Source organism: Cervus elaphus, chromosome 15 (genome assembly GCF_910594005.1).
Source record: "Cervus elaphus chromosome 15, mCerEla1.1, whole genome shotgun sequence".
Taxonomy (NCBI): domain Eukaryota; kingdom Metazoa; phylum Chordata; class Mammalia; order Artiodactyla; family Cervidae; genus Cervus; species Cervus elaphus.
Window position 1 is genome coordinate 29,513,689 of NC_057829.1, and position 12,709 is coordinate 29,526,397.

Consider the following 12,709-nt stretch of genomic DNA (forward strand, 5'->3'; position numbering starts at 1 on the left):
GGGATCTCAGCTTTCAGACCAGGGATCGAACCTGTACCTCCTGCATTGGAAGATGAAGTCTTAACCACTGGACCACCAGGGAAGTCCCTCTATTTTTAACTTTTGAGGACATCCATACTGATTTCCATAATGGCTGTACCAATTTACATTCCCAAAAGTGTATAAGCATTGATTTTTCTCCACATCCTCAGCATCACTTGCTATTTTTTTATTTTTCACCCCACCTTTTTTAAAAAAATAATGTATTTATTTTTAATTGGAGGATAATTACTTTACCATGTTGTGTTGGTTTCTGCCATACATCAGCATGAATCAGCCACTGGTATACATATATACCCTCCCTCTTGAACCTTCCTCCTACGTCCCACCTCATCCCACCCCTCTAGGTTGTCATAGAGCATCGGGTTGAGCGCCTGTGTCATACAGCAAATTCCCACTGGCTATCTATTTTACATATGGCAATGTATATGTTTCAATGTCATTCTACTTTTTTACTTTTTGATAGGAGCCATTCTAACACATATGAGGTGATACCTTAGTGCCATTTTGATTTTCATTTCCCTGATGAATAGTGATACGGAGCACCTTTTTGGATGTCTTCTTTGGAAAATGCAATCCTAATTCTGGGAATATATCCAAAGGAAACAAAATCTAGCTCTTGAAGAGGTATCTGCACTCCCATGTTCATTGTAGAATTATTCACAACAGCCAAGACATGTAAAGAATCTAAGTGTCCACTCAACAATAAAGAAATTGTGGTATATGTACACAGTGAAATATTATTCAGCATTTAAAAAGAGGGAAATTTTTCCATGTGCAACAACATGGATGAAACTGGAAGATGAAACTGGCTAAGTGAAATAAGCCAGACATAGAAAGATAAATACTGCATGATCTCATTTACATGTGGAATCTAAAAAAGTCAAACTCATAGAAACGGAGGGTAGAGGGTACTTACTATGGGAAGGGCTGGAAGGAATGGGAGAAAAGGGGAGATACTGGTAAAACTATACAAACTTTCAATTATAAGATGAATAAGTTCTGGAGACCTAATGTACAGCCTATTAACTATAGTTAATAATAATGCATTGTATACTTGAAATTTTCTGAGAGTAGATCTTAAGTATTCTCAACACACATGAAAAATGCTAATGATCAATAAATGAGATGATGCATATGTTAATTAGCTTGATTGTGATAATCATTTCACAATGTATCTGTATATCAAAACACCACAGTTTATACTATAAAGGTATATATACATATATGATACCATATGCTTTATATAAGTAGATAAATAAATAGTTTTTATTTGCTAATTATACCTCAAAGCTAGGAAGAAAAAAAGAAAAAGAACCACATTTTTTTCAAAATGATGGTGGAAGTGGTTGTGGTTTTGGGTGGGGTTGGTGGGTGGGGTAGGGTGTACAGGCAGCATCTGGGGAAGGGAAGGAAGGACTACTGACTGAGCCACTGTGTGGTTCTTATGTGGGGATGGCCTGGGGAAGGGGTTGGTAATGTGTTCTAGAGAGAGAAGGTACATCTGTGGTGAGCTGGCGGAATGCTCTGTGTGTGTGTCTATGTGTAAGTTGTAGATTCACCCATGTGGGCATGAGTGCACTGGAGTGTACTGGGAAGGTGTAAGCAAATCCTTAGACACACGACCAACATACAGCAGTCCAAAACCTCATCAGAAGGAGAAAACAAAAACATGGAGCAAAACTGAGCATCCCAACTGAATATAGAAGTCTCTCTATCCCTGATTAAAGTCTCTGCAAATTGCGCTGGTACTGGCAGTTGCTATTATGTGTCAATTTCCCAGTCTGTGTAATAAAAGAGAACGGGTACTTCTCATTTTTCACTTACCTCAGAGAATTGTTATGGACTTAAAAGAATCTAAAGTTTCCCATGTCATGGACACTGTGTAAAATAACTGCCACTGTCAAAAACTCTTCCCCAGTTTCTTCTAAGTGGGAAATGCTAAATTTTTACATATCTTACACTGTTCCCTATCATTAGTGGTCTTCAGACTAATTACATGGCAAACAGTGATGTTGAGCTAGCCACAACCACGAGCAAATGTCAGAGTCCTTAACCTCTGTATGTTATAATTTTGTGGAAATTTACCTTTTTAATCTTTATCTTTGAGTTGTATGAACATTCACTTCCTTCTGACTAATATAATCACTGTCCTGGAGCATGCTCCATTCCAGGTCTTGCTCATTCTGGAATGTCTGCTGTCTTGCCTGCCTAACCAAACATTATTCTTCCTTTGAGACCAGATTTGATTTCCTCTTGCTTGGAACTTGATCACATGCTCTTTCCACATTATTTTTTACTTATTCTCATGATGGTTCTTAGTCTAGTGCAGGCTATGAATTGACCTCTCTCTCTGGTAACATTTTTTGATTGGCTATTATGTGCTAATCCTTTGTATTCAATAAGATTGAAAACATTTTATTTTCTTTTAGAGATGAGAAAACTGAAGCCTTGTAACTTGCCAAGTGTCAATTTGAACCCATGTGGCTAAGTGCCTATCTATAAATCTGGGGTTCTGTTATTATAGAGGAAGAGCAAAACAGATATTGGGAGACATCTAGCAACCTCTGTCTTAGAGAGATGGGAGATAAATGTAAAATGGTCATCTAATAGAAGGACAATTGTGATAAGTGCTATGAAGGAGGAAGGATTGTATAAACAGTTCAGGCTTCGAAAGAAGTCAAAGAGAAAAAAAAAAGAAGTCAGAGAAAACTAGATGTGGGCCTTGAAGATAGGTATATTATTCTATTGCTATGTAACAAATTATCCCACAACACCCACTTATTATCTCAAAATTGTATAGGTCAGAAGTCCTGTGTGGTATGAGTTCTCTGCTCAGCATCACAAGGATATAATCAAGGTGCCAACTGGACTGAGTTCTCATCTGGAAGCTCTGGGGGTAAATCTGTTACTGAGATCATTCTTCTTGTTGGCAGAATTCAGTTCCTTGTGGCTGTGCAAATGAGGTCCGTATTTCCCTGCTGTCTGTCAGCCAGGGCCAGGCTTAGCTCCTAGAAGCTGCCTACATTCCTTGATATGTGGCCTCTTGTATCTTTAATCCAGCAGTAGCTTGTCAAATCCTTCTTGTGCTTCTAATTTTCAATTTCCTCTTCCGTGATCAGCTGGAGAAAGCTCTCTGCTTTAAGGGGGTTAATATAACTAGGCGAGGCCTGCCTGGATAACCTTCCTATCTTAAATTCAACTGTACTATATAACATCAATCATGTAAGTAAAACCTATTATAGTCATAGTACTGGGGATTATACCAGGAGCTATAAATCTAGGGGAACATCTTGGAATTTTACTTGGTGGTGGTTTAGACGCTAAGTCGTGTCCAGCTCTTGTGACACCATGGACTGCAGCCTGCGAGGCCCCTCTGTCCATGGGATTCTCCAGGCAAGAATGCTAGAGTGGGTTGCCATTTCCTTCTCCAGAGTATCTTCCTGACCCAGGGATTGAACTCAGGTCTCCTGCATTGCAGGCAGATTCTTTACCCACTTAGCTATAGGGAAGCCCCATAAGACATAGACAAGCAGAGAGAACTTTCTATGTGGGGAAGAAAAGCAGGCAAACTCAAAAGTAAAACTGCACCACAGATTCTTGGATATTAGAATGTCTGTTTGTGACTGCTCCAATAATAATAGCTTCCTTTTACTGAGGTCTCTTTGGTGCTTGACACAAATTCATTCACTAATCCTTATATCAGCTTTATGAGGGTGGTATTATTTCACTTTTACAAAGAAAGAAATTCAGGCAGAGAGAGGAAAAGCCACTCACCACAGTTCTATTTCAATCAAGTCGTAAAGCTGGCACTATGGCTTGAGCTCTGGATGACTTCCAAGTTTGTGCTCTTTCCATTGCTTAACCCACCTAACTGTGGGTCTGGATGGGAAAGCAGAAGTCAGTCATGTTGGTCTGAGCTCAGTCTGTGGAGGCATGTTTGCTAAAATGTGTTAACAGGTGCCATGGAAGATTTTAGAAGGAACATGTGAATTGTCAGAGAGGAAGGGGACAAAAGTAGATATGGATGTGGATGGAGGGGAAAACATGGACTGGATGTGCAGTATGGTATTTTAGGGAGGTTAGTATGATCAGTCAGGAGGATCCTGGATTACAAGATTGTAGGCAGGGATGATATGTTCCAGTTGACTACTGCGTGACCAAGTCTCTGAATCTCACTGCTAACTTGCAGGAAATTCACAGAACAGAAGAACATGTTAAATTGCACATAAGTATACAATCAGCAGAATGGAGGCAAAAGGAGGATTACAGATAACAAATCATACAGTTTCATCACCCAAATATTACTATTACTAATGTGAAATAACGAACAGGGAAAACAGCTTTGGTAGCTGTGGTGTGTGTTAGTTGCTCAGTCGTGTCTGACTCTTTGGGACCCCATGAACTGTGCCCACCAGACTTCTGTCCCTGGAATTCTCCAGGCAAGAATAGTGGAGTGGGTTGCCATTCCCTTCTCCAAGGGATCTTCCTGACCCAGGGATAGAACCTAGGTCTCCCACATTGTAGGCAGATTCTTTGTTGTCTGAGCCACCACGGAAGCCTAACTGTGGTAGGACTAGATAACAGTTTTAATAGATTTGATAAGAGGCTCCATAAGGAATGGGAGTTCCTAGGGAGCTGTTTAATAATTCAGTCAGTCATGGTCAGATGTAGGTTACCAGCTATGTAACTAGGGCCAGGTTCATGGGTACACAATCAGTGTAGTTACACAGGGCCCTGTATTCAGAACGTCATATTTGGGGCTGCAAGCTTTGCAGTCACTGTCTTGATTCTTAATAATTTTATCTTTGAGTTTGTACTTTAGCAGAGAAGGCCAATGGGACAATTGGAACGGACACCAGGGGACAGGAGCCTCAGCTACTGCATGGTCCTCCCTTCCACCACATCCTTTGGATGGGTTTTCAGATGCTGGCCCCTAGACCCCGGTCAGGCTCTCCTGCCCCGTTCAGTGACTATTATCCACTGCTCTGCCTTACTCTGCCTTGGGCAGGGCTCTGTGTGTTCCACCAATAGTATCTAGGGTTAGGCAAGTGGGTGGCTATTCTCAACCTAAGCTATTTAATATCAATGCCACAGCATTTCTTTGCACTTAACTCAGTGGGGGTGAGCTTCTTGCCTTTCTTTATCATTACAAGAGGGTCTCAGTGTGGAGGTTGTAATACCTTTGGAGGTCACCCATTTACTGTGAGTTGAGGAGGCAGGCCTATGGGAAGGGGAGATGCTTGACTTGGCCTCCTTGTGCTTCGCTGGGAATAGCATGTTAGTCCAGCAGCTAGCGGGGGTGGGGCGGGGTGCTTCAGGCAGCCAGTAGGTTGCATGGGCCCCTAATTTCCTGTGGGGGGATCTGCATTTATGCCAAAGGTATACCCCTGCCCAGGGAGTGTGACATTAAATAGCAGATAAAAATACTATGACAGGTTGAGAGAGAGACCACCAAAGAAAGGAGCAAGCTTTACATTTTAGCATCTTTAACAGCACTTTTTTCTGCTTTTTGATCCACATTTTTATTTTGCACTGGGCCCCACAAATTGAGTAGCTGGTCCTGTGTGTGATCTTAGAAATTACAAAGTTTTTGTAAGAAACTTTGTAAGAACTTTTGTAAGAAAAGTTTGTAAGAAAACTTACAAACTTAGAAACTTACGAATTCTAAGTTTCTTAGAACTTCAGTTCAGTTCAGTTCAGTCACTCAATCTGTCCCACTCTGCAACTCAATGAGCTGCAGCATGCCAGGACTCCCTGTCCATCACCAACTCCCGAAGGCTACCCAAACACATGTCCATTGAGTCGGTGATGCCATCCAACCATCTCACCCTCTGTCGTCCCCTTTTCCCCCTGCCCTCAATCTTTCCCAGCATCAGCGTCTCTTCAAATGAGTCAGCTCTTCGCATCAAGTGGCCAAAGTATTGGAGTTTCAGCTTCAACATCAGTCCTTCCAATGAACACCTAGGACTGACCTCCTTTAGGATGGACTGGTTGGATATCCTTGTAGAACTTAGAAAGTATCAAATAAATGTTAGCTTAAAAGAGAGAAATCCATTGCCTATAAGGACATGAAAGCAGTAACAAAAAGGTGGAGCTACTATGAGAAGGAAAAGTAGAGGACTTAGTAACACAAGGTAGAAGCAAGATATATACTACTAGGCAAAAACAACTTCAAGAATTGCACAGTGCAAAACACACTAGTTTAGCCTCTCGCAAAATGTGGGTCCTTGAAAAATACTTGCCTTTGACTTGAGCATCTTCTGCTTGGAGGTATAATGAAAGTGTTTCATCTTGGAATGCGGAAGCTTAGGCAAGAGATTTTGAGGTGAGGAAGACATTTAGAAGATGTCTTCTACACCACATGCTGTGAGAAGATTAGGCAATTTGGTCTTACCTATCAAAATGTATGGATTTTTACATTTTTCACTTCTTTTCTAGGTTCTCCTTAAATACACCTATGGGCTTCCCTGGTGGCTCAGTGGTGAAGAATCTGCCTGCCAATGCAGGAGACTTGGGTTTGATCCCTGGGTCGGGAAAATGCCCTGGAGAAGGAAATGGCAACTCACTCTAGTATTACTGCTTGGGAAATCCCATGGACAGAGCAGCCTGGAAGTCCATGGGATGGCAAAAGAGTCAAACATGACTTAGTGACTAAAAAATAACAATACAGAAGCAAGTACCATTATGTTCATGCAGAACTGTTGAAGAGGGAAAAATCAAAATGTCCTTTACTAGGGAAACTGATTTCATGCAATGGAATATCATGCAGCCATCAAAAGAATGAGGTCCACCTAGACTTATATTTACCAAGAAAGAGATAACCAAGGGGATTTTATTTAAGGGGAAAAATATCAAGTTCCTGGAAAATGTTTAATCCCACTTACTCAGAAAATATATATGTACAAGATAGTGAGTAGACAGGTCTAAAGCAAAGGTCTAAGTCCTGCACACCAAACTGTTAACAGTGACTATCTCTGAGGATGGGAGTGGGTGAAGTGTGTGTGTGTGTGTGTGTGCCAGCGCTGTGTGTCCCATTCATTCGAATGGGACACATGTTCCTCTGGGCACCTCTGCTGTTTGAAAGCATTACTGAGAGGACGTGGAAAGTGTATTTTTAGGGCGTTGTGTGAAGGGAAAACTTGGGGAGCAGGGAACAGACTTACGGCTCTCGGGTCTCCTCAGACTCCAGCGCCGACAGAGGTGAGGAGACCCCGCCCCACTGAGGTGATTCTGCAGAGGGGCGGAGCTCTGCAGAGCCGACGCGGGAGGCGGCCTCGGGGGCGGGGCCCCCGGCTCCAGCTGCACGCTCCGCTCCCACCATGCCCTTATAAGGAGCGCCCGGCGTTAGGGCTCGGGAATCCGGTCGCAATCCCTGCGGCGCAGCCCCAGTCTCAGGCCCCTCCCTTGGGAATGGGGGCGGGGCGGGATCTTGGCGGCGCGGTTGCGGGGGCGGAGCATATAAAAGAGGGACCAATAGGAGTGGAGGCCTGGGTCTGAGCGGCGCTTTCATTGGGCGCGACGACGCGAGCGGGCGGGGCGCCGGTGAGGCTGGTTACACTGAGGGAAGCCCCGACTCCGTAGTCGCTGCTCCGAGTCCGTCTCTGTGAGGGTTCCCGGCCCCTGCTTCTCAGTTCTCTGTAGCCCGCGGTTCGCCGCCCCGCTCGCCGCCGCGATGCCGGTGTTTCATACGCGCACGATTGAGAGCATTCTGGAGCCGGTGGCGCAGCAGATCTCGCACCTGGTGATTATGCACGAGGAAGGCGAGGTGGACGGCAAAGCCATCCCTGACCTCACCGCCCCTGTGGCCGCCGTGCAGGCGGCGGTCAGCAACCTCGTTCGGGTGAGCGCGCTGGGCCTGGGGGAACGGGCGCGGGAGACGTTCCTGGGGTCCTGGCTCGTCTCACGGTTCCCGGTCACTGCCTGTGAGTTTGCGCGTGGACTCGGGAGCCAGATCGCCTTAGGTTTGAATATTGACTCCCCCGCTTTCTGACCTTGAGCGAGCCCTCGGGCCTCTCTGAGCTTCAGTCTCCTCATCTATAAAATGGGGACAATCCTAATAATGCCTGCCTCCCGGGTTTCTTGTGAACATTCAGTGGGGTGGTATTTATAAAGTGCCTAGCGCAGCTTATGATCTGTAGTAAGCGCTCAGTAAATGGTAGGTGTTAGGATGTCTGATAGCCCCTTTCCTTCAGCTGGCTGTCGCCCCTCCCGTTGACAGCCTTGCTCTCAGCTCCTTTTTAGGCCTCCCCGGCCTGGCCTCTGGGCTGGCGGGCTCCTCTACTGACTCCCTGCCTCTCCTTCCAGGGATTCTTAAATAGGAGCCACGTTGTTCTCCCTTCTGATACTTCTGCCCCTCACCTTGAAACCTGCCTGACCCACCACCCCTCCCCAGAGCTCCGCGGGTCCGGCCCTTTTGTCCACTTGTCTTACTGACCCCTCATGTCTGTCTCCTCCCTTCCTGAGGAGTACTTCTGCTCACACCTCTGGCGCTCAGAAACGCCGGGTGACTTCTTTATGCAGTAATTCCTGACCACGAATCCCTTTCCCCCTTTCGCGTAACCCTGCTGCTCTTCATTCCCGCCCCCACCCCCAACTCCTGTGGAGATTTCCACCTGGCTTTACCTGCTGTCACACGGCTTCCTCCCCCTGGGGCCTTTCCAGACTCGGGGGCCCTCCTCCTCGGCCCCTCCTCCTGACAGGAAGCAAGATGGAGCTGCCGGGAGAGGCCTGTGGAATCTGGGATCTGCGGCCCCTGCCGGAGAAAAGAACGGGGCGTCTCCTCTCCAAGCCACAAGTTTCCTAGGTGGCTAAGTGGCTCCGCAGACCCCTGTCGCCCACAGCGGTGACTCGTAACTGAGGTGATTCTTGGAGGAGGCGGAGCCCGCTTCTGAAATGGGAAAAGAGGTGCTGTGCTCAGTCTCCTAACACCCCGCTGGCGAATATCACACTTTTCTTTCCCACCCTAGGTGGGTGACTCAGAAGGCTGCTGCCTGTGAGAAGCAACTTTGGAAAAAGTTCATAAGGCTTCCCCACCGAGCTGTGTAAATAGAGTGTGTCAGGGTAGTTAGGAGGCTGGGAGGCCACTGTGGGTCTGGGTGCGGCTTGGGCTTCTTATCTGATTAGAGCGCTTTAATGCACTTCAGCTGCTGAAAGTCTTCCTCAGTCTTCAGGGGCCCAGTTCAGGAGATAGTTCAGGAGACTGCTAATTAGGAAGACACTACTGACCAAATTCCCCATCTGTTTTCCCTGTAGATTTAGTTAAGACTGTATTCAGGAAGAATACTGTGTTCATTCAAAATGTCTAGTTCTACATTGTCCGTGTTCTTTTTATAACTAATTTTAATCTAAGGCTCCAGAGTACATTCTTATGTAGTGTTGTCTAACATGGCTGCATTCCAGGCCTCCATTTTTCAACAAATAGGAAACAATGTAAAGAGACAAGGTAATAGTGTCCCTCCAAGGAGTACTTCAGGAAATGAAATCTTAAAACCACATGTTGAGCTTGGAACAGAGCTGGTGTAGTTGAGGGGCTGATAGCTGGCTAGGCTATTTAGAGAAAAGTTATTTATGAGCTTCAGTGCATGAATTAATAAGAATTGAATGTCTGTTGTATAGGGAACATTTTAATAAATCAGGTTCTCAGGTTGAAATGTGCGTTAGAATCACCATTGGGGCTTTTTAGAAATAAAGATGTCCAGCTACCATCCCAGACTTACTGAGGAGGTTGGGTCAAGGTCTTTGTGTTTTTAAGAAGCTCCAAGGTGGTGTGATACAGTCCCTTAGTAAACATTGTAATAGATTCTGTGAGACTAACACAGAAGAAATGAGGGCAGTGATAAGCTAAAAACAAAATTACTTATTATTACATACTTTCCAATACATTACAAAAGAAGAAATTAAAAAAAAAAAAGAAATTTGATAGGAGTTAGCAGAGAGAAAGTGAGGAGGATTATGTTGATAAATAGTCAGTGGTGAACAAAAGTACTTGTGATTAAGTCACTTCCAGGTTACAGCAAGTAGATTGTCTTGACTCGCTCAGGGAGGCAAGCTGGAGAGAAACTGGAGCTGAAGTTAGTGCATGCTGTCTGGGCAGTTTAACAGAAGTCCACTAAAATGAAAAAGAATGGAAGGGAGAGGATAAGAGTGTGTGAGGGAAACTGTATAGATTGTGTTCTGGGGAGCCCGGAGGACTTACCCATTGCTTGGAATTCGGGGTGTCTGTTGTGGCCCTTGTGTATATGCTACTGAATATTGTGATGAATTGTGTTCATGTGTCAAGTTCCTAACTAGATTGTGTCTCATATGATATGTATGTGCTCCCCAGTTCCTACCCTTAACATTGGCACATGGGAAAAGAAGGAACTATGGGAAGGCAGATAAATTTAGGAGACTGAAAATTTGTTGGTTATGAAGAAAATGAGAGAACTTTGGGTTTGACAGGCAAAATGGAGCAGGAATTAGGACTATATTAGAAATACAGTAGAAGAAGAATTAGTAGAGCTTGATAATAGAACTCTCAGGGAAGAAATGTGATGTTCCTCTAATAAATCTGACTTTTGAACAAGTATTCCAAAATGCATGCAATTCACATTTCTTTCAGTTACCTTGGGAGGCTATATCCCTATTCCAGTGTTTCTCTTTGGGATTTTTTTTTCTTTTTTTTACAGATTATATACATACAAATGAATTTGTTTTATTTTGGTTAAGAAAATTTTGTCTGAAATGGGTATTCCTTAACCTTACTTACCATTTTTGAGTCTAAAGTGACTTTTGAATATTTCCAAAATGAAAATATACCCAGTGATGATGAAATTCTGCATTGTTAAGCAGTAGTCATCCACTTATCAGATTGGTATTTATTGAGAACCCCCTTTTAACATCAAAGCAGTAAGTATTATGTTGGCCAGAGTAAGTATAATATTGGATTGAAAGTCCTAAGTGGCCCAGAGAAAGTGAACTATGAAAATTCAGAGGAAAATGAGGTCATTTTTCTTGAGAGCATGGGGAAGACTTCATGGAGAAGGTAACCTGTGAACTGGCCTCAAAGAAGGTGGTATTTGAACATTTAAAGATGTGGTAAGAAAGAACTACTTAAACAGAGGCATAGAATTACTGAGACTCTGAGGACCGAGTTTGGACTTAGGGAATCATTAAGCAAAACTCATTTGGATTTGCAATTTTTCGTGTGTATTTGTTAAATAAAAGTAGTCTGGTCACTTTATATATGTATCATCACAATTGAGTCATCACTTTTACTCCACCCTTAGAGAGAAGGTAGGATGAGATTATTTACATGTCCTTTTTTCTAGTGAATAAGATCATTTTTTAAAAAACAGCTTTGTTGATATATAATTTACATACCATACAATTCACTCATTTAAAGTGTACAATTAGGTGTTTCTCAGTGTATTTATAGAATTGTACAACATCTCCAGAGTCTAATTTTAGGACATTTTTGTTCCCTCAGAAAGAAACTTTATACCCATTACACTCACTGATTCTCTTCCATCCCCTAATACCTCAGCCTTAGGCGACCGTCAATTTGCTTTCGGTCTTTGTGGATTTGCGCATTTTGGACATTTCATGTAAATGGAATCATAAAATATGTGGCCTCTTGTGTCTGACTTTTCACTTAGCATAATGTTTTCATCTATGGTGTAGTATGTGTCAGAAATTCATTCCTTTTTGTTGCTGAATAATATTCTATTGTATAAAATAAGGCCATTTTAAACACAGAAAGTGATTTTAATGCAGTAACCTAGGAGGAGACCTAGGAGAAAGAAGTGTGGGAAAGGAAAAATAGAGAAGGGGTACAAGTTCTGAAAGCAATGTGAAAAATTCAGAAGCCTTAGGCTGTCTGTGTTGTAGCACGGTATATAAATTTTTCTTTTTTCCCATTGAAGTGGCCCATAGAAATCTGAGTCTTTGTGACCGTAAAGTCATGCCAGTTTTGTTAATGGAGGTTCATACACTTTGCCTTCTCCATTGCATCTGAGGGCATGTGTTGTAATTACTCCTGGGGCTCATGAAATATTTATTTTGGGAGTTTTGTGGCTTTGACTTTTATGAACCTCACCCATATATCAAACCCTGTTGGGACCAGCTCTGGGACAAATAGCAGCATTGTCTTTAAACTGATAGATGGGAAAGACTGTTCTTTTCTTAAAAAAAAATCAGCAGTTTATTTTGTTGTTAATATGTTATTTGTATTAACATCTGAAATTATTCCTACTTTAATTTCTTTTGGTTGATGTTGGACTTACTTCATTTAAAATAAATAGCAATGTTTGGGTGACAGGCCTATGGGTGATTTTTTTTCTCTTCTTAATATTCTGTATTTTCTAATTTTTAAAATGAAAATATTCATTCCTGTATTAAAGAAAAATTAAGGTAAATAATAAGAATGTATGATTCTTTATGGTTTATAAAATGCTTTCATATAAACATCTGTATAATCTCATAGCAATCCTTTAAGGTAGATATTGCTATGGTCCCAATTTTACAGATGAAGATACTGTAAATCAGTTAAGTAACCTGCCTACAGTGGCACGCACGGCTGCTTAGTAGTGGAGCTTGGACTCAAACTCTGTTTCTCTCACTCTGGACCCTCTGCTTTTTTCACTTTACCATGCTGTGTCTACTTGTCCTGGATTGGCAAGATTATCTG

At 42.9% G+C, this 12,709-nt stretch overlaps 1 protein-coding gene across 4 annotated transcripts in view; it reads left to right on the forward strand.

Annotated features, from left to right (window-relative positions):
- Positions 1-7,599: 7,599 nt before the first annotated feature.
- VCL (vinculin) overlaps positions 7,600-12,709 on the forward strand; it is a 108,363-nt gene continuing 103,253 nt past the window's right edge. For 2 of the 4 annotated variants that reach the window (XM_043925024.1, XM_043925025.1), the window contains exon 1: positions 7,600-7,882. In XM_043925024.1, the coding sequence (XP_043780959.1) occupies positions 7,715-7,882 (168 nt within the window). In that variant the 5' untranslated portion in view covers positions 7,600-7,714. The remainder of the gene's footprint in view (positions 7,883-12,709) is intronic. The other 2 variants (XM_043925026.1, XM_043925027.1) reach the window with 1 other exon arrangement.